Source organism: Alligator mississippiensis, chromosome 3 (genome assembly GCF_030867095.1).
Source record: "Alligator mississippiensis isolate rAllMis1 chromosome 3, rAllMis1, whole genome shotgun sequence".
NCBI classification, from domain to species: Eukaryota; Metazoa; Chordata; order Crocodylia; family Alligatoridae; genus Alligator; species Alligator mississippiensis.
In genome coordinates, this window is record NC_081826.1 from 428,729 (window position 1) to 449,550 (window position 20,822).

General features: G+C 59.8%; 1 protein-coding gene across 12 annotated transcripts in view; it reads right to left on the reverse strand.

Annotated features, from left to right (window-relative positions):
* Positions 1–20,822, reverse strand: part of SCRIB (scribble planar cell polarity protein) — a 119,517-nt gene that overhangs the window by 15,623 nt on the left and 83,072 nt on the right. For 7 of the 12 annotated variants that reach the window (XM_059723585.1, XM_059723580.1, XM_059723579.1 and 4 more), the window contains 8 exons: positions 17,180–17,236; positions 16,726–16,809; positions 12,141–12,209; positions 5,265–5,306; positions 4,380–4,508; positions 3,896–4,003; positions 488–535; positions 60–219 (listed from right to left, as the gene is read on the reverse strand). In XM_059723585.1, coding sequence (XP_059579568.1) covers positions 60–219; positions 488–535; positions 3,896–4,003; positions 4,380–4,508; positions 5,265–5,306; positions 12,141–12,209; positions 16,726–16,809; positions 17,180–17,236 — 697 coding nt within the window. The remainder of the gene's footprint in view (positions 1–59; positions 220–487; positions 536–3,895; positions 4,004–4,379; positions 4,509–5,264; positions 5,307–12,140; positions 12,210–16,725; positions 16,810–17,179; positions 17,237–20,822) is intronic. The other 5 variants (XM_059723582.1, XM_059723578.1, XM_059723587.1 and 2 more) reach the window with 3 other exon arrangements.

Below are 20,822 nucleotides of genomic sequence, written 5' to 3' on the forward strand. Positions count from 1 at the left end.
GAAGGACCCTAGCCCCAGGGGTGCAACCCCCCACCCCCACAGCTGTGACTCCATCGCACCTTCCTCCTCTTTCATCTTCTTCAGGTCGTCTTCCCCCACCAGGGAGACGCGCTTCGGGGGCTTCTCCACCTGCTGCTGCTTCACCTCAATCTCAAAGTACTTCTGCCTCTCGCGGAAGGACCGCTGCTCGGGGCTGTGCAGCTCCCCAGGTGATGGCACCTGCAACCACCACAATGGTGTGACAGTGACTGAGACCATGCCCTGCATCCCCGACATATGCCCTCTGCCTGCCTTCCCTAGAGCCAGCCCCCATGGCAGGCATCCTTGTGCCATGCCCGCTTCCTCAACATGTGCCCACCCTGCTTCCCTGATCTCTGCTCCGTATCTGCAGCCTCCCTCCACCGTGCCCCATGACCGCCATACTAGAATCTGTCCTCCCACGGCCCAGGATCAAAACCCCCACTCCAGCCCCCGCACCAGGACGCACCTCGTGGGTGGCTTTGAACTTCTCTGTGCTCGTTTGACCATGCAGCTCCTGTGGGAGAGAAGAGCAGCTCATGAGAAGCAGTTCCCCACCACCGCACCCTCTCATTACAGAAACAAGTATTGCGTCGGTACAGGAGACTTCAACGTCCCAGCTAGAGACAGGAGAGCAACCGCTACCAGCAGGGCTAGGCCCCAGACAGTCACGGATGTGCCAGCTGACATCAGACTTCTCCAGCGAAGAACCAGTGAGACGTGACGCTACCTCAGACCTGGACTGGCAATTAGCAAGGATATCATAAAGAGCTGGTTACAGAAAACAACCTAGACAACATGGATGCTAATCCAGACTGGATGAATAAATAAACCCACAAGGAACCAAGGTTTCCAAAGGGCAAACAGGAAAAATGAGGGGTAGCAGGTAGTGAAGTCAAAGGTACAATAATTACCTGGACTTTGCATCTCCAAGTGCGGGAAAAATGAACATGGGACAGCTCCAGACATACAGGATGAATAAGGGCATTAAATGTAAGCGAAGAGCCCAGAAGGAATGGAAAGAGGACCTGATCAGCAGAGAAAGCTACGCGGGGCAGGTCAGGATACAATGAAAGCGGCTAACAGTCAAGCTGAATTTTACCTTGCAGATGTTATTAAAACAAACAGCAAAAGGGTCTTTAGCTAAATAAAAAATGGGGCTGCTGCGCAGCGAAGGTGGGTTGAGACTGGAGATAATCAGGAAGGGAACAGGGACCTGTTGTTCACCACATCCCAGGACACTAGAACTAGGGGCACCCAGGGAAATGAGTAGGAGATGAATTTAAAATTAACAAGAGAAAGCACTTTTTTAATGCAACCCGTAGTTGACGTGGGGAATTCATTGCCCCAGGGGGTGGTGAAGGCAGAGCTCCACAAGGGACTGGATCCATTTGCGGATGATGGCTCTATAATGGCTAGCGAACAGAAGGGTTGGAGATGTTTGCTCTGGCAGCTCTGAAACAATAATAGTGGATACCAGCGAGGGCACTGATCACTCTGGAGATACCCAGTCCAATGCTCTCCCGCTGTGGCATCTATTTCTGACACTGTCAGAGACAGACTACCAGGCGAGAGGGACCGTTGGTCTGACCCAGTCTGGCCGTGCTGATGTTCTTATCATCTAAGAGTTTATCAAAAGCTTTGCCTCCATTTTCAGTAAGGAGGAGGATGCTGAGAACAGGGATGAGGGTGGGCTGCCTAATGGGAGCGAGGGTATGGAAATGGGTAGGACCAAGGTGGAGACGAGACTCAAGAAGCTGCATGCACTGTAGCCAGGGGCAATGTACAATCTTATCCCAGAACAGGGAAAGAACTGGAATAAGAAACTGCAAGTCAAGCCACAAGGACTTTTAATGGATCTGGTAAACAGGGGGCAGCAGTGGAGAAATGAAAAACAGCAAACATAGTACCTATGTTTAAGAAGGGGCAACCCAAAGCCCGTTAGTCTGACTTCAGCAGTGTGCAAGCCTTTAGAGCAAACAATAAAAAAGAATAAATTAAAGATCTAGCGGTAAACAGGAAGGGAATACAATGCAACTCAAGTTTAGCAAAGTTAGCTCATGCCAGACTAATCTAAGTGTTTTTCTGATAAGATACTGGATTTTCTAGAGAAGGGAAATGTGGTAAATCAGCCTTATGGACAGCCTGATGTGGTGCCACATGGGAAATGAGAAGTTAAGCAGGAGAAGATCAGCACAAGAAGTGTAAAGCAGGGAAAGAAATGCACCTGGGCAAGACCCGAGGGGCTGTGCTGAAATGTCAGCTAGCAGCCTGGCAGCAGGGTCCCAGTGGTATTTCTCAAGGATCAGCCTTGGGACCAACCCTGATTAGCACGGTCATGAGTGGCGGCGACACAGCAGAGGAGCATGCTAATGATGGGTGGCAGACTCACAGAAACACAGTGGAAAGGGACCTCAAAGCCCTGCACAAAGACACTGTCAATGTAGCTGGGGACTGGAATACCACACAGGAAGAATGGGGAAGCATGAAGGCTGATGTGACAGAAATGAAATGCATTTTCATGGGGTAAAGTACAAGGACCTTTCAGGCCTAACGACAAGGATTCATGTGCCGGCAATGCCCAGCTGCCAGCTACAGAGAAGGAAGAAATCTTGGGTGTAAGAGTCGGCTGCAGGTTAAGTAGAAGCCACAGGGCCGATCCTGTGGAACAGGCTGACGCAGGGAGTAGGGGGAACAAGCAGGAGGGACCGGAGGCTGTAGTCTGCACCGAAATGATGACAGGGTGGACTCTAATTCCCATCAACACAGAGGGGCACATCTTGCTCCAGGACAGGCACAGGGGAAACGAGGAGGCATTGCACTATGTGTCAAAGCCAGGCCCCAGGGGAAGAGGGCGGCAGGCTTGGTCCATGCATTTGGTGAAGATAAAGGAGGAAAAGAACAGTAACGATGTCATGGGGGGGATCAACAGGAAGAGGAGGCAGACAGAACAGTCCCCGCAGGGGCTGGGATGAGCTGTATGATGTAGGAACAAGGAACTAGAGATGCTTTGCTTGGTGAAAGGGAGATGGACGGACGACATGATAGCAGGTCCCAAGTATCTGAGAAGCTGCTAACAAAGAGGATGGAGAAAGAGGTGTCATGGGGCAGGGCACGGGGCAGTGTATTTAAACTGCAGCACAGCAAAGTCAACTCTAAACTCAGGAGAAACTTCCCAAGTCAGAGCAGCAGGACAATGGGACGAGCTGCGCCAGGAAGCGGTGGTCTCCTTCCTCGGAGGTTTGCATGATGAGGCAGGGTGGGCATCTGTGTGGGAGGGCTTAGGAACAGCATCCGGGCAGAGCAGGCCAGGCAGCCCGGGAGGCAGGGTCCTGCGACGGGCCGAGCTGTTTGCAGTGGAGCTGGGGAAGTGCCGGGAACACTGCACACCCCTCTAGGATCCAGGCACGGAGGTGAATTCACACAGGAGCAGTGCAGAGAGAGGGGCTGGGCTGAGCAGGGGAAGGGAGAGGGGTCAAGCTGAGCACAGTGAGCACTGAGCAGGAGGGGGCTCAGAAAGCTCCCGTGAATACTGTGGGGCACCGTGGGGCAGCTCTGGAACGAGGACAAACAGGTGTGAAATGGCCACGCACAGACACAGGCTGGGAGGGGGTTTCTGACCACACGGCAGTGACGCTCCATGACACGGACCCCGGGCAGGTGGGTGCGCTCCACTCAGGAGCAGGGTTAGATGACCGTGTCCTCGTGGCCTGCAATAGCAGGTGATTGCTCGCCATGGCCCTACCACAGCCTGTGCTGCTTTGGCACCATCCCTTGGGAACAGAGTGGCACCCCTGCCCCTGCCCTGCTCCCAGACTCGCCCAGACCCTTGTCTCGGTGTCCCGTTGTTCGCCCCTGCTGCCCCCGTCCTGCTCACCTGTGACTCCAGGAGAGGGTGGGATAGGGGCACTGCTGCAAAGGTCTTGTATGCCTGCTTGACATTGACAGGGACCTCGTCCGGAGAGGGGGGAGAGGGCGCCCGCGGCTGCAGAGAGACACGCACAGGTCAGGGTAATCACAGCTGCCAAAAACAGCCCAGAGGCAGAGCTGTGCGCGTGCCGGGCTCCGTGAGAGCTGGGAGGATTGAAGCCCGTTCCCCAGCTCTGTGCTGAGCTCATGTTAGTGCTTCACCATGCAGATGCACCTGCGCAGCCTCATTTACCCACGAGGTGCCACAGTCTTGATAAGCGTGTCCCTCCAGAGCCTCTGTCCTGCCAGGGCCCACAAGCCTCAGGGCAGCAGCACATGGGCACTGCTGCCCTGGTATGAACCTGAGGTGTGGACGAGCGGAGCTGCAAGTGCCCCGGCAGTGACCGCGACCCTTGACTCGGCACAGTAAGGAGGAGCTGCAGGCCACTTACAGTGTTGGGGACCCCGGCGCACAGCTCAGGCAGCTGGAAGGGGTTGGGGCTGTCCCTGCCCCCCGAACTGGGCTGGGCAGTGCTCTGTCGCACCCGAGAGAGAGGCTGAATGACGCCCGGCTTGGTCTGCTTGTGCCCACACCACAGACCAGGGAGAAGGCAGAGGAAAGGGGAGGAGACAGAAGAGAAACAAGAGCAGTTAGGGCAGCAAGACAACCCTGGCATGCAAAAGGAGGAGGCCAGTGCTGTGGGAAGCCCCTGGGTTGCCAGCCAGTGAAAGGCAGCAGGCTGGAGAGAGGAGAAAAACCACTGCCAACAGCCCCAGCCACAGCCCCCAGAGCCTCTAGGTCTGGCAAGGACTGACACAGCCACTACCAGGCACCGGCCAGCACCCAGGACAGCAAGGTCCACGTGCACGAGGTGAGGCGAGGCCACGGGAGGGCCCAGGGGCTCCACCCAGGGCTGAGTCTCCAGTGCAGGAAGGCAGCTGCCAGGGCAGCAGGAAGGAAGCACGGGTAGGGAAGAGCCTGCAGGGAGTGTGAGAGCCACGAGTGAGATGCAGGAGGGACCGGCGGAACAGCCAGGTGCAAAGGGAACGCGTGAGCAAGCAACAGGGGCTGGGGACAGGCAGGGGCACAAGCAGGGACAGCGGGGGCTGAGACGAGACCCCCTCTCTCGAGGGTGCATGGGGAGAAGAGAGAAGGGCAGCAAGCAGGACTGACAGCAGCAGGACCACGAGCTGCAGGAGCAAGAGCCACAGAGAAAGGGAGCATATCCAGCCAGGTTCATCTGTAGGGATGGGGGGCCAGCAAGGAGCAGAGGGCATGAGGCCTGGTGGGGGGGCATGCACGCACTACGGCAAGGTCTCATGGCAGATGCACTTACTGCTTTGCTGTCATCTGGCAATGGCGTGAAGCTGATGGAAGCCTGAGAACAGAAATGGGAAGGCAGCTTAGTGGGAGCAGAAGCCCCCCGCACACGCCCTGGCTCAGCCCTGGGCTGCTCGGACCCTGCACCAGAGCTGTCCCACCCTCCCCTTCCCCAGGCCCACTGCGCACACCACAGCAGCCTGGGGCTTGCCCAGGGCACTGATCCCCACTCCATGCCCAGCCTTGGGGTAATGATCCCCTGTCACTGAGCTCGAGCAAAGCCACCAGCACCCCAGCTTCCCTGCCACAAAGCACTCACAGACACCACCCCAGCAGCAGCTAGCAGGTGGGCCAAGGACCTCCTGGCCTGAGCACTGCTCCCCACAGCACAGGCCTCAGCAGACACCGCTACGCCCATGAGACACAGGAGACGAGGAGCGTGCTAGGAGCGGCAATGCCGGGCGGCATGGAGCGGCTATGCACACTGCACACCGAGAGGCACTTACAAAGCGAGTCTCCCTGCCTGCAAGGTGAGCAGGCCGAGGGGCTGCAGGTGACTGGAGAGGGGCAGCACCACCAGAGACAATGGAGAGGGGAGAGAACCAGAGAGACAGTGAAGAGACCAGGCTTCCTGCAGGAGAGGCAGAGAGACAAGCACCCCTTTTCCCAGAGCAGAAGTTCCCCTTCCCAAGGCCACCCCTGCACACAGGGGCGGTCCCTACACCAGCATCTCCCCACCTGTGCGAGAGAAAAGCCTCCTCTCTGCTCCTACCCACCCATGGAGGCTCCTGCCTTACTGGAGGGCTACAGGACGGGAGGAAGCACTACGACAGCCATCTGGTCAGGCCTCCAGCACAGCAGACACCAGAGACCCCACCCTGCAAGCCCGTAAGGCCAGCTGCAGCAACAGACTCAGGAGTTAAAACAACAACAAGAGCAAAGGCCGGGAGTTATGAAACCTCTCAGGGGTGGACTGCCATGGGGACAGGGCATCTAAATCCCTTGGGCAGCTTTGAGATTCTCCCCCTAAATGTCCAGGGTCAAATGTGAGGAGTCTGAAGGCAAAGGCAGAGGTGTAAGGTTTGACCTAGAAACTACTATGCAAAGCCTAAGCAAAAGTGAATGTTATGTGTCGAATGCCCATCTCCAGTGATAAGGAGCAGACAGTCTTAGATAGAGGAAGCTTGAAAACAAAAACAGAATCAGAGGTACTGGAACAAAGAGCTCATTAAAAGACTAAAAATCACATATGGGTGCCCTCCAGGCTTCTGGGCTTTGCTGACTGCTGCATGGGGCTGGCAGAGAATCATTCTCCCCCCTTTCTGCTCCATGTGTCAGGGGTTTTAAGCCTCTCCCAGAGGTGCTGGTGCTGCTGCAGCCCAGGCTGGGGACGGGGCTGGGCTGTGCCAATGCTCCTGCTAGGACCAACCCCGCAGGGTCCTGGCTAGAAGGTCTTGCCCCTCTACTCAGGGTCAGACTAACATCACATATGGGGTCAGGAAGGGATCTGACAAGGACCCAAGGGACAAGGACACCAAGCACCCAGTGCTGGGAGGGGTTAGAGGCAGCAAAGCCCAATGCAGTGATGGCACTGGGAGACGACAGCCCCAGAAACATGATGGAGCAGGGTGGGGTTGAGGGAACAACAGAAATAACCACGTCTTGGACCAGCTCATTCTGAAACGCACCAAGGAAAAGCTGTTCTCGCCCGAGCAGCAAGGTATGCGCAGGACCTGCTCTGAGCTCGCACGGAGGAGCGCTGCTTTGCGGTCCCACCCGCACAGCCGGCACTCATCCGCCTCCACACCCCGCAGGTCCTGCAGCTTCCACCGTGGGCACCCGCGAGGCCAAGAGAGGGCACGGCTCGCAGCTCCGAGCCAAAGGCCTTGGGCTGGGAGTGCTGCCCACCAGGAAGCCCTTAAAAGGCACGGGCACCTCTGAACCAAAAGGTAAGCAGGACGGTGAGGAATGAATCTGCGGAACAGCTGCTCAAGAAGCCATTCAAGCCAAATACGGGACATGCAGGCCACAGCCTACAAGGGACTGGGTCAGAGGGGGCTGCCTAGTGTCTAGGCTGCTGGGGGAAGGCAGGAGCCAGGGGCGTCATCTAAAACAAGGGCTGAGTCAGGGTTTACAAGCCAAGTTCCCAGATCCACATGGGAAACCCTGGGGCAGAGTCCAAAGCACAGGCTGGGTCAAGGTTCAGGAGCTGAGATCCAGGGACAGAGTCCCGAGCACAGGCAGGGGCAGGGAAGAGGTTGCCAAGTTTCCAAATCCAAGGGGAAGTCCAAGAGCAGAGCCAAGCAGGGCGAGGAGCCAGGAAGGGCAGGGAGCACAGGAGCAGAGAGTCGCCAAGCAGGCCGGAGTCGGACCGCTGGCTCGCCCAGAGTCTGCTGCCAGAGCTGGAGCTAAATGGGGAAGCTGCTCCCCCAGCAGCCACTTGGGAGCCCAGGCCACGGCCAGCTGGAGCCCTTGGCTGGCTGGGGCTGCCAGTCACAGCCCCACTAAGCAATTAGGGCCCTGGGCAGGAACAGCTGAAGATCTTCCCCAGAACGGCCCTCCAACACACAGCCCTTAGCACACACGACCTGAACCGCTGGGCACCTTGGGACATGGAAAGTTTAAATTGCCTCCTGATGTCTGGACGCAGAGCTGTAGCCATGCTGCAGTCCCAGGCAGTCGAGCCTGCTGCGCAGTCGTGCGAACAGAACCAGCCCTCTGACATCTGTCTGACACCACTGGGCACAGCTAAGGGTCAAGGAGGATGCCGGTGACCTCTGCCCTATCAGGTATCCCACCGTGGAGCTGTCTCAGGTCCAACAGCAATTTTCTAGAACAGTGAAATCCTGCCGCAAGACTCCGAAGTCAAGTCAGCTGTTGTCAAAAGCTCCTCTTGTCAAATCACTAAAAGTGATGTGTGGGCAAGTGTCTGCTCTCAGCACTGGACAAACAGCACAGAGGTTGGCAGAGGGACCTATAACCTATACGAGGAAAGGCTGAGGGATCTGGGACTGTTCAGCCTGTGGAAAAGAAGGCTGAGCGGGGACCTGGTAGCAGCTTACCGCTACACCAGGGGAGATCATCAAGGGCTCAGTGAGCAACTGTTCACCAGGGCACTTGCGGGGAAAACCAGGAGTAATGGCCACAAACTCCCGGAAGATTGATTCAGGCTCAACATTAGGAAAACCTTCCTCACAGTCAGGATCTCCAGACTGTGGAATAAGCTCCCTTCAGACGTGGTGCAATCATCTACCCTGGATATCTTCAAGAGGAGACTGGACAGTCACCTTGCTGGGGTCACCTGACCCCGCTCTCTTTCCTGCTTGGTGCAGGGGGCTGGACCCAATGATCTTCCAAGGTCCCTTCCGGCCGTACAATCTATGGGTCTATGAACCCGCACAGGGCTCCCAGAAGCTTCCCATCCACTGAGCTGAATCAAAGAGAGGATCCTGCCAGCTGTGCCCAGGTGCCAGGCCCGTCTGTCAGGACTGCAAGCGGATCCTTCTATTGGCCCTTACGGGTCCTGAGGAAACGTGCAGTGTGTGGGTCCTGCAGGACCATCCTATGTCCCAAACTCAGCAGGAAAGCCCGTGCAACCGCTCTGTCTGGAGTCTGGAGCCAGCTGCGTGCACCTCAGCCCCAGACCTGCTGCTTTCCTGTCGTTCACAGATGCTACTGGGGCACTGACCTCATTTCTGTCCGCAGCCGTATGGACACGGAGCAGAACCTGGGAGCCCCATACACATTATCATAGGCTCTGGGAATCCATGATCAACACCTTTCCATCTCCAGGTGGACCACGTGATACGCTCAAGATGGTCTCCAGAAGTTGCCCACAAATGCTGTACAGCAGCTCTTCACAGAGTCATGTCTACTCTGAGAGGAGCAGGTGGGGCTGGTTGCAAAGCCTTGTGAGGTGCTGGAGAAAGATCTTGTCCAGGACTCAGGTGCAGACTCTGGCCTCCTAGTGCGAAGCACTGCTGTCGGGCCAAACGTGCTGGTGGCATACATGGGAGGCGACCAAATGGGAAGATACCAGGGTGCTCTTTGAGCTCTACTTCTAGGTAATGGAGCTCAACACTTAATCCCCTGGAGTCAGCGGGTACCTGCCAGAACAGCCCAACTCCGTGGGACACATCTGCAAAGCTCTCACCGGCACTCGGAGCCCACGAAGCAGAATGGGCAATCTTTCTGGAGAGCTCCCAGCTGGAGGCACACTACGACAGAGCTGTGCCCTGGGGCAGTGCCTGCAACAATCAGTGCACAGGACGCACCGTAACTGCTGCCCAGAGTTGGGAGTCTCAAAGATGAGACCCACTGGCCCTTGGAGGCTGTGCGGGACTGGTATCAGTCAGGCAGCCTCAAAGCCAGGAGAGCGGGCAGCATGGGCTCCTGCCTCAGTGGTGCGGAGAACAGCTCCCCTGGGGGCCGCGATGCCAGGGGGCAGGCTCCAAGCTGCAGACAGTGGCTGGTGCCTGACAGAGGGACGTCTTCGGGGCCTCATGCTCGCCACCCCAAGTGAGGAACAGGCAGATTCATGGAGACCTGGTGAAGGAAACTGACCTCTTCCTGCTGTGAGCTACAGGCTCTTTGCTCTCTGTCCCGCAGAGCTTCACCAGACGTGGGGCAACACCTAGTTCAGCCTTTGCAGTGAGAAGCAGGTCACTTCTGATGTTTTGTGTCCAGACGTTTTTGCCCCTGGCATTTCCGGGTTCAAGTGGGGAGCACTGACCTCTCCAGCAGCAACGTGTCCAGATGAGACTCCACCCTCTGGGCTGTCTCAGGAGAGGATGTACAGCAGGCCCGTCTAGATGGGGCAGCCCCTGCTGTGCCCACCCTTCAGAAGCTTTCATGCCTTGCGCGGACAGAAGTCCAGAAACCTGGAGATTTGCAGGCAGCTACTGCCTCCGATCCCGGCACCAGATCAGATTCCATCTTGTTGAGACGGAAGGGAGCAGCATCAAGAGAGCAAGCCAACACGAACTGCCGAACACCTGCTTGCAGCGAAACAGCCACGAGGAAACCACACCGAGCAAGGCCCACGAGTCCTGCCTCATGGCTGCATTCACCCAGAAGGAACCAAGTGGTGCTTGGGACTCCCCTGCCTCTTGTGCCAAGGGAATCTGGACACGTGTGCACCAGGCGCCTGCACAAGGACAGCAGCATCCCCACGGGCAGGTGCCCACCCAGCACGCAGCTGCCCTCACAAGTGCAAGTGGATCGTCTTGGAGCATGAGCAGGATGGAGACTGTTCAGAAGCCGTTACAGTAAGGGAGGGGTGTCACACTCACCCAGCCCAAGCAGGGCTGGTCAGTGGACTGGACCAGACTCACAGACCAGCTCTGCGTTCTGGATCCAGTGCGTATCCTGGGGCAGCTGGTTCAGGCGCCGCGTGCAGCCAGGTCCTGCTCTGGCTGCACAGCCCCGGAGCAGCATACGGCCTGCCAGGGCTGTGCCACATGCAGCGCCGCTCTGCTGCTCCAGGACACGAGCTGAAGCGGGTGCCATGTGCAGCACGAGGCCATCTGCCATACCCTGCGTGCTACCTGCAGTCACTGAGACCCATAGGCAGGAGTGGGGCCCAGGTGATGCAGCTCCACAAGCCGGATCCAGCCCATGGGCTGCATCTTTGACACCTCTAGAGTGAAGGACACAGTGCCCCCAGCACACGGTGCCCTGTGCGATGCCCTGGACTCAGAAAGAAGCCATTAGACTCCGAGGGGGTTGGAAGGCCTCGAAAAAGGTGGTTTAAGGCCTAGGAAACCTCTCTCAGGAAGGGAGCTTGAAAGGGTTGGGAACATTTGCCCTTGAGAGGACAGGACAGGACATCCTGTGACTGGGGGGGAAGGCAGGTCACAATTTTCAATTCACCTCACTCCACAGCACAGGGGTCAGCAACCTATGACCTACGGGATGCATCCGGCCCGTGGGCCCATTTCATCCACCCACAGAGCTTAGGGGCTTTCGAGGCATTTTGACGGCGGGGCAGTGGGGAGATGTGGTGGCAGCAGGCTCGCCTCAGGCCCAAGCTGGGTTGTTCTGGCCACAGCAAGCTGCCACAGCACACAACAACGAGGCCGCTGAGAGCGCGACAGGCTCAACATTCAAAACCAACCACGTGTAGGCTCTTGCACCAGGCAGGACAAGGCCTGCGGAGCTCGCTGTGGCGGGCTGTGCATGGGGCCAAGGGCTCAGCGCTTCCCAGAACAACTGGACAGCTGCACAGACGACGGGAACAGCCAGGGGAGGAGCGGTTAATGCATCCAGAAGCCCAGAGTCATGGGTTTAGGAGATGGGCTCCCCTCCCATCCACGGTGGAAGCCACTGCTAATTACTGACACGAGGGGGAACGTTCCTGGCCCACTGCTGGGCTCAGGCCACTGGCAAACCTGGGGCGGGCGGTGCCCTGCGCCAAGCCAGCCCAGCCCAGCCGACCCTCCGAAAGGCAGGTCTCCCACACTCGGGGCCACTCCCGTAGCCTTTACCAGAGGCCTGTTCCTGTCGAGGTCCAAACCCTCTGCTCCACAGTGCAGCCCCAGACCTGGACACGGGGCCCACCAACCTCACTGGTGCTGTGCAGAGGCACCACCACGCCCCTGCTCGGCCCCCCCGACCCCCGTGCTACCGCGCTTGGCAGCAGCTCTGGCCTGGTTGCTCCTGTTCTCGTGCTTGGCATAAATCTGGAGAGAGGAGAAACCTTCCAGCTCCACCCCTCCCTCCCTGCCACGGAGAGGGCACTCCTCCTCCCGCCAGCCAGAGAAAAGCCCTGCTCCCACGCAGAAGGCTGCCTCCGCCTGCGAGTGGGGTGCCCTGCTCCCGGTTTTCATGCCGACACCCGCCGGGCCCCCCGCCTGCTCTGAACAGCCCGTCCTGCCCTGCATGCGGGACTCACCTGCTGGCTGCTGGGGGAGTAGGGGGCCTCTCGCCTGGAGCTCCCGGACCCGGACTCGCCTGCAGGAGCCTGCAAGAAAGACAAGACCAGGCCATGAACGATCGGGCGTCCGGCCTGGCACTGAGACCAGGAGCAGGAGGGCAGCACCGGCACCTGGCGCAGCCCCCGCACGGCTGGGAACAGAACCAGCAGCCTGTCGAGGACCAGTGCCCAGCTGCACGATTTACGACTGGCATGAGGGCAGCAGGCGGGGCGCAACGCTGGAGCAGCAGCCACGGGTCCTGGTTGCTGTAGCAGGGATGACTCCCTCCCTCAAACAGTCCCAGCCTGAGACCAAGCCCCCAAATCCTCAGTCATCCCCCAATTGTTTTTACAGGCTCTGCCATCAGGACAAGCAAAGCGCTGCACAGCCCTGCCCTCCAACAGCCTCCTCCTCCCCCACAGACCCCTCTCAGCCACCACGAGGCAGTCACGCTGCCTGGAGCGGCAAGACAGGCCCCTTCTCATTCACACGCTGGGCTACATGCACCGAAGCCAGGTCCGGCTGACCCCTTGCTCTGCTTGCACGCCCTTGTGCTAACAAGCCCAACGCCCATGGCAAGGCAGGAGGGACAGAGCCTGGGCTGCTCCTGCTCCCTATCACACCTGCCCCGACCCCTTTGCCACATCTCCCAGCGCCGTGGCCTCAGCACGTGCCCCCACGGCCCCTGCGGGCTGCCCTCCGTCGCAGGCTGGACTCACAGGGGATGCAGATGGGTGTCCCTGGCATTCGCAGGAGTACCCAGCGAGGCAGGCACAAGCCTGCCCGGGGGTGACGCTGAGCTGCACTGGGGCTGGTCCTGGTGCTTGGTGCTTCTCTGTATCTTCAGACACCTCAGCACCACTGGAAATCTGCTTGCAGCCACACAGGGTCTGCAGTAGGGCAGAACTGGACCCAGGTCTCCCACGGCCCAGGCAAGAACCAAACCGCTGACCCGGGGTCAAGGTGGAAGTCCCACTGCTGCTCACAGCCCTGTACCTAGGCGCACATTCGCCCAGCGCCAAGCAAAACGGAGGCAGAGCTCCGTGGACCCGACCTTCGTCTTAGGATCCCTCTGTCTGGGAGGCAGTAGGTCCTGGCGGCACGTGAGCCGTGCTCCACAGACCCCCGCGAGCTGGCTGGGCCATCCCTGTGCCGACGCAGGGTCCGTGCGCCTGGACGGGAACCGCGGTACGAGTGTGACGGCACCACAAAGCGAAAGACAGCAAAGCGACGGAAAAACAAAGCGAAAAACACCTCCTCCCCACAACATACATGCCTTCAGGCACACGTCCTCCCTGCCATGTCCCAGCCACAGTGGACTTGGGCGCGGGGTGCATGCGGCACTCGTCACGCCCGTGTTAGGTGGTGTTAGCCCCTGCACCGCCTGCCCCACGGGCAGGGCATGCCCCTCGGTTTAGTAGCACGCGGGTGGGCTGCAGTGGGCGCGACAACATGCCTCACACAGCATGCTGCAGGGCGCTTGCCTTGGAGTAGAGGTTGGTCTTCAGCACTCCCCCCCTGCCATAGCCCAGGGGAGGGCCCCCCAGACAGGCCTTGCCTGCCGCCTTCCCCCTCCGGTTGGCCACCACAAACGGGTTCTCACTGAAGAGGATGGGCTGAGAGTCGACCATGCACTCCTGCGTCTCTGACTGCTGGTCGCTGGGCAGTGGGCCGCCCGCGAGCTCCTGCACGCCCGGCAGGACAGGTGCGGCCCTGTCGGGGTGCTGGTCAGGTGAGGCAGGGTCCTGAGGTGCGCCCGTGGCAGGGCGGGTCAGGCCTGCGGCTGTTTCTGGGTTGGAGTCTTGGCTGTCCTGAGCCCCTGGCAGGGACGGCCCAGTGCCGCTGCTCTCCATTCTGGAGCTGGCTCTATCACACTGAGGGGGCTGAGAGGGAAACAGAAGGTCAGAAACAGCAGGAGAGAACAGGCAGAGGAGGGAGAAGAGCAGGGAGAATGCACAGGAGAGGGGAGAGTCCCAGTGCTGGCTCCCAGGCCCGGTGCCCCTGCACCAGCCCTGTGCTGAACACGCAGACCACCTCCCATACAATGGACTGAGCAGGCCCCGCGGCACAGCCCCGCACATGGCCCTGGGCACGGCCTGTCTGCGTGTAATGCACGTGCCAGCACTCCCGTGCATCCGGCTCTCTGTGCATCTCTGGGCCCTGCGCTCACACCACATGCCCACGCATGCACAGCTTGCCCCGGAGGTCACGCCAAAGAACCTCCCGGCTGAACATTGAGGAAACAGCCCTAGCTCCACCCAGCCCCTCGGTGTGGCCGTGTGCGCACAGCCTGCCAGGCATGGGCGCAGCATGGCACCAGAGCTGCCTGCCACACCGGCAGGGGCACGCCAGCCTCTCGTGACCAGGTGCACAGAAGCAGCTCAGCACAATCCAGTGGGCTGCAGTCGCCGCCCTAACATGAGCTCCCGATGGCTGCGTAGACACTGCCAGATGGCCAGAAAGGGGCCATGTCCACCAGTGCAAGGGCCCCAGGTCTCCCCTGGCTCCACCCATCCCTTGCCCAGAGAAGCACTGACCTTTCCTCGGGACCGTGCAGAGCCCAGGCTCCCACTGGCACAGTCTCTGAGTTTCCAGGCAGTGCCTTCCCCAGAGAAGCGGGGACTGTCAGCACCCAGCCCAGCTGCCTGCCCTGTGCTTGGATCACATTCTCCAGTCCCCGAGTCAGGGCAGGACTTACAAAAATAGCTCTCCAGCAGGGCTGGGTGGCTGGTGACTACAAGGGCAGCTGACAGGCTCCCAAATTCCTGCTAGCCTCCTCCCCGCCCCTGCACCGCACGCTCCCGGCGGCAACAGCAGAGCACTGGCTCATGCAGTTCCTACAGGGTCTGAAGCTGGTTCCACGCTGGAAAGCTGCAGCACCATCATGCTGGTTTGAAGGGTGAATGGGATGCTGCCACAGCACGGCACAGGGGAAGGCGGCTGCTGAGGTGTGCTGGCACCTATGGCGGACTTTGGCAGGGAACTGGCATATGCCCCAACACCCAGTGCACTCAGGACAGGCCGTGTCGCACAAGGAGGCTCCTGGGGTTGCTCCGTCAGCAAACCTCCTTGCCTCTATCACTACCCCAGGAGAAGGAGCGGGGAACAAGCAGGGACCCCACTGCTCCCACCCCGCCTGCCCCCGCCACTGGTTGGCAGTGCAGAGTGCCACCGAGGCAGGATGGGGCCAGGCCAGGCGACGTGCAGGGTGCACTGATCTGCAGGGTGCCCTGGCACATCCACCCGTGCGGGTGTCGACCCCCCACCTCATGGCAGTGGCTGCTGCTGAAGGGCATTCCTGGGCTGGGCTCCCGCCCCTCCCTTCCATTCTCATGGGCTATTTTTATCAGTCATGCAACGGCTTCTATTCCCGGCGACAGAAGATACTGGTAAAGCTGTGTCTTCGCTCCAGCCCTGCCCAAGAGAAGGCCCCTTCCCTGCGCCAGGGGCTCCACAGAAGCAGTATGGTGCTGGCGCCTCCCGTGCCATCGGCCTGCCCAGGGCAGGGACCAGTGCAGCCGGACTCTCGACCCCAGCCAGCAAGAGCCAGATCTGATAGCCAGAAGCCAAACTGAGAGAGCCCAGAGAGAAGTGCAGACTGCTAACTAGCCAGTGGGGCACATTATGCAGGAGAGAGACGGATCCCCCGTGCCCTTTTCTAGCAGACTGAGGGAGCTGCGGCTGGACACAGGAGTCCCAGGCCAGGGGCTCCAGCCTGCGCCACGCCGGAAGGCAGGTGGGTGGGCACAACAGCCCCCGCTAGCATTAAAGCCTATGAAGGAGCTGCCCCTTCAGCATGGGTCCACTGCACAGGGCACTCAACAAAGCTGGAGGGCGCAAGTCCAGGCTGGGGCCTGCGCACTGCTGGGGTGAAACCCCCAGGGCTGCGCTTCAAATGGCAAGATACAAATGGGGCTATGGACACCCTTGCAGGGTGCTGGCCTGCAGCTCAGGGGGGGACCCAGCGCTGCCTCAGCCCTTCTTATCACCTGCAGGGACACAGGACCGCTGAGGGAAGACAGGACCAGGCCTGCCCCTGCCCCGATGCTGCTGCCGCCATCTCGCATCCCGGGACAGCAGCCTGCTCAGCCCTGCGTTCCCGAGCTCCCAGGCTGGGGCAGGGGCCACAGGGCAGCCAGCCCCCAGCAAGGCACTCACAAGCCATCCGGCAGAGACAGCTGCCTCCCCAGGGCTCCCCCCGCACTACTTCCAGCTGCCCGGTCACATGGAGAGATGTTAAAAATACCGGGGATTCTTCCCGGACGGGGCTTCACTGCGCGAGTGAGTGACCCCAGCAGGAGGGTGGGGGCAGGGGACAGAAGGCCCCAGGTGGGTGGCTGGCACGTGGTGGTGGGGAGATACGGAGCAGGTCAGCGGGAGAAGAGGAGGGAGGCAGGGCTTAGGGGCGATGAGGATGGGGGTGAGGCAGGGATTGGGCAGACAGAGGCAGGCTCCAGGGCAACAGAAGGGGCGGTGGGAACTCCCCGGAGCAGGGAGCCAGGCGGAGCAGAGTGACCCCAGCTGCCCCTGCAGCGACCTGTGTCCCTAGCACCCCCCACTTACAGCACGGGGGACTCTCTGTAAGCCACTGCTGGGCAAAGCCGCAAGGGTCCGATAGTCCAGTCTCAGGGGCTCGCCAGTGATGTTCTGGAGAGGAAAAAAACAGAGAGGTCAGGGCAGGAGCCAGGCAAGGTGGCCATGTGAGGGGGTTGGGGTGGGCTGGGCAGCATCGACAATCCCAGCCTCATCTCCAGGGAAATGCTGCCGGAGGTTCCCACTTCCTGTGGACACTGCCCTCCCACAGCCCAACCACTGCTGCTTGGGGAAGCCTCCGCAGCACTGGCTCAAATGGTGCTGTGGGCAAGGCACTGGTCCTGTGCCCCCAGGAAATGCCCCTGCCTGTGCCCAAGTCCCCTCGTTCCTCCTGTCCCCATGCAGGGCCCTGCCCGTGGGGAGGAGGTATCGGCTCTGCCCACCTGGGCAGCACAGACCATGAGCCCTGCCCCGCACTCCTCACCTCAGCCTCCTCCTCCAGCTGTTGCGTGGCTGCCTCCCGCTCCCTGCGCATCCTCTCCTTCCAGGGGACGGGGCAGAGTCAGAGCAGCATCCAAGCAGCACAAGCAAAGAGAGAGGGAGAGCTGTCAGCACAAGCAGCCAGGGCAGGGACAGGAGCAGAGACACCTATGCACAAGCTGGGCCAGCAGCAAGAAAAGGCAGCAGGACAGAGCCGTGCCATGGGCAAGCTGGGCTGTCCCTGCGGCATGGGCTGTAGGAATGCAGACGCAGTCCAGCCTGGCCGTGCCAGGGAGTGGAGCCCAGCCCAGGCGGCACAGCCGAGGTCGGGCATGACACCATTCTGCCCAACACCTCCGCACCTTCTGGCTTCGCTCGTGTTAGGAAAAGCCTGTTGAATTCCCCACCGGGCCCGGTCTTCTCATAGTAGTCACAGCTCAGTGGCCGGCGTCCTGTGAGCTAGTGAGGCCTGGTGAGGACCAGGGGAAGGAAGTGCACCAGGACAGGGGACCCTGAGACCGTGCTTGCCATGGAAGCGGGCTGGGGACACCCAGAGACTCAACCACAGTGCGCAGCGGAGCAGCTAGCACAGCACCAAGTTCGCTTGCTTTGGCACTGCCAAGGGGCAGTCTTGAGTGGCTGGTGCTTGAGGCGCAGGAGGAAGGACAGCACCCGGCAGCTGTGCTGGGGCAAAACTTGGGCCCAGGGAGGCACGGGCTTCCCGGGGTGGGGGATGCCCAGGGAGGCAGGGGCTCCCCAGGGAGCAGAAGTAGGGGGCCCAGGGAGGTAGGGGCTCCCCAGGGATGCAGGAGGGCGGGGCAGGGAGGCAGGGGCTCCCCAGGGGGTGCGGGAGGAGGATGCCCAGGGAGGCAGGGGCTCCCCAGGAGGCATAGGAGGGGGATGCCCAGGGAAGCAGGGGCTCGCCAGGGGGTGCGGGAGGAGGATGCCCAGGGAGGCAGGGGCTCCCCAGGGGGTTGCTCAGGTGGGGCAGAGTGGTTTGTCCCGCATGGTGCTGTGGTCAGCAGAGACCGCTGTGGGCTGCAGGGAGGCTGGGTCCCAGGCACGAGGTGCAGGGGGGCCTGTGGGCAGATCCCTGGCCAATGCCCAGGTGGGGAAGGGGAACGACAGCTGTTTCCGCTCACACCATTCTGGGCGGTGCCTTTCTCAGTCGCCAGAGGACCCTGAGGAGGCATCCATGGGCACAGCGGTCCCCGCCTGCGGGAGGGACAGGAGGCCCAAGACAGAACTCCCATGTCTGCTGCAGGAGGGCAGGGAGCCACAGCTGATGCCCCTAAGGGTCAAACACGGGCTTCACCCAGGCAGGTCCTCGCTGTGGCTCTGGGAACTAGGAAAGGAGCGCAGAGGCTGGCTGCCATCGGGGCTGCGCCTGTGCAACACTCTGATGGTGGTGGTGCAGCCCCCGGGCGTCTGCGCTGCTCAGATGTGGAGGCCTGTCACTGGGTGCCCCAGCTCCGGCTGCTGCTGGCTTGAAGGAGCATCATGCCGATCCCCAGGCTACTGGCTGAGCGACTCTGGCTCTGTGGGCTTCTGCGGCAAGCCACACAGCAGCAGGGTGGACCGGGCTTTGGAGGTGCCACGGATGTGATTGCCTTCCAGGATCCGGCTGATGGTTGCAGAACCACTACAGTGGGGTTGGGGAGCACCTGCACTATGCGGCCCTATCCTGAGACTCTGCACTGTGCATTGGGACACGGCCACAGGATCCAGGGGACCCACAGGCCACATGGAAGTCTTGGCAACCTGCACCCGGCCCCGACCGACAGGGGTGGTGACCGGGGAGAAGGAATGGAGGGCTCCCCTGAGCATGTGCCCCCAGCTCCCCCCACAGGGAAGCTGTCAGTGCTCTGGAGGAGGAAGAGCCAGTCTCCCCTGCAGGCTGCATCCACGCAGCCTGGGCCTCGCATGCATTCAGAGCTGCAAGGGTCTCTGCAGACAGGAGACCAGGGGGTGACGCAGGTCCATGAGGCCAGTGGGCCCAGTTGTGTCGGGAAAAGCTGTGTTGTCTCTACCAGGGAGTCTCATATCTCACATGACCTCCCATCTGGAAGAAAGACCTGGGCTTGAGAAAGCCCAGGACGCTCACGCAGGGGGGTATCTGCAGGCCACAGTATCGGATCCAGCCTGGGAGAGGCTGCATGCACGGCACGTCATGGAGAAGCAGTCCTGTTGCCAGCTGGGCCGTAGCAGCTAGTCATGGGCTTGGGGAGACCGTTCCTCGGTGGCCTCTGGGATGCGCTGCGACTGCTTTAGGGCACTTCAACAGAGGAAATAAGTTTGAATGTGGGATCTATTGAGGTATTGCCCTCCTTTCCACAGCAGGGAAAATCCTTGCCCGCATCCTCTTGAACCATCTTCTGCCTCTTGCTGAGGAAGTCCTGCCAGAATCTGAGTGAATTTCGGACCACCCCATGCGGCAATTGACATGATCTTTGTCGCCCACCAGGTCCAAGAAGAGCATCGGGAACAACATCATTCGAATCTGGAACGGGCTTCCAAGGAAGGTGGTGCTCTCCTCTACCTTGGGGGTCTTTAAGAGGAGGCTAGACATGCATCTGGCTGGGGTTGTCTGACCCCAGCACTCTTTTCTGCCCAGGGCAGGGGGTCGGACTCGATGATCTGCTCAGGTCCCTTCTGACCCTAACATCCTTGAATCTATGAATCAGGGCCCACATATGGCCTTCACTGACCCTACTGAGGCCTTTGACTCCCTCAATTGTGAAGCCTTGTGAAAAGTACTGGCCAGATTTGGATGTCCTGAAAAGTACATCAAGATCCTGAGGCTTCTTCACGATCAGGTGACTGTGACTGCTCTGCTGTGGACCAGGATGACTGTCGAAAAATGGAGAACAGAGTTGGGGCAATGACACGTCCTGGCTTGACCCCAGTTCAGATCGACTGAATGGACAGAGGACTGTTCAACCTGGGATGTTTTCACTCAGAACCAAAGTATTTAAAACAACCATCCTTGACCTTCAATACGCTGATGCCTGCATCACCCTTGCGCACGCAGGAAAACCTCTGGGCCATGCTGGATCTCTTTGCAGAAGCCTGCTGAACTCTGGTCTTCTTGACGTTGCGAGAGAAGCCCAAAGCGCTCTGTCAACCTGCCTGGGGCCATGAGTGTGACCTGGCGCCCCAGACTGCCATTTGGGGAAGGAAAGACCTTGGAGGCAGTTGAGCACTTCCCCTACCTCAGCAGCCACATCTCTCAGAGAGTGAACACTGATGAGGAGATCCAGCACAGGAGCCAATGCACAAGCGCCTCCTTTGGGAAACTGGTTCAGCCCGTCTTTATCGATCACGATCTCCAGAAAGACACTAAGATCCATGTCTACAATTCAATCATCATCCCCACACTCCACAATGGATGTGAAACATGGGTGACCTACCATCATCATCTCAAGAGCCTGGAGAGGTATCCCCAACAATGCCACTCGAAAAGCCTCTGCACCCAATGGGAAGATCACTGCACAAACACCAGCACCCTTGCTGAAGCCAATGTTACCAGCATGGAGTCTGCGATCCTCAAGCTCCAACTTTGCTGGACCAGGCATTGTGTGTGGGTGCCCAACTCTCGACTCCCAAAACAAGTGCTCTGCTCCCAGCTAAGTAACAGCCCAAGATCT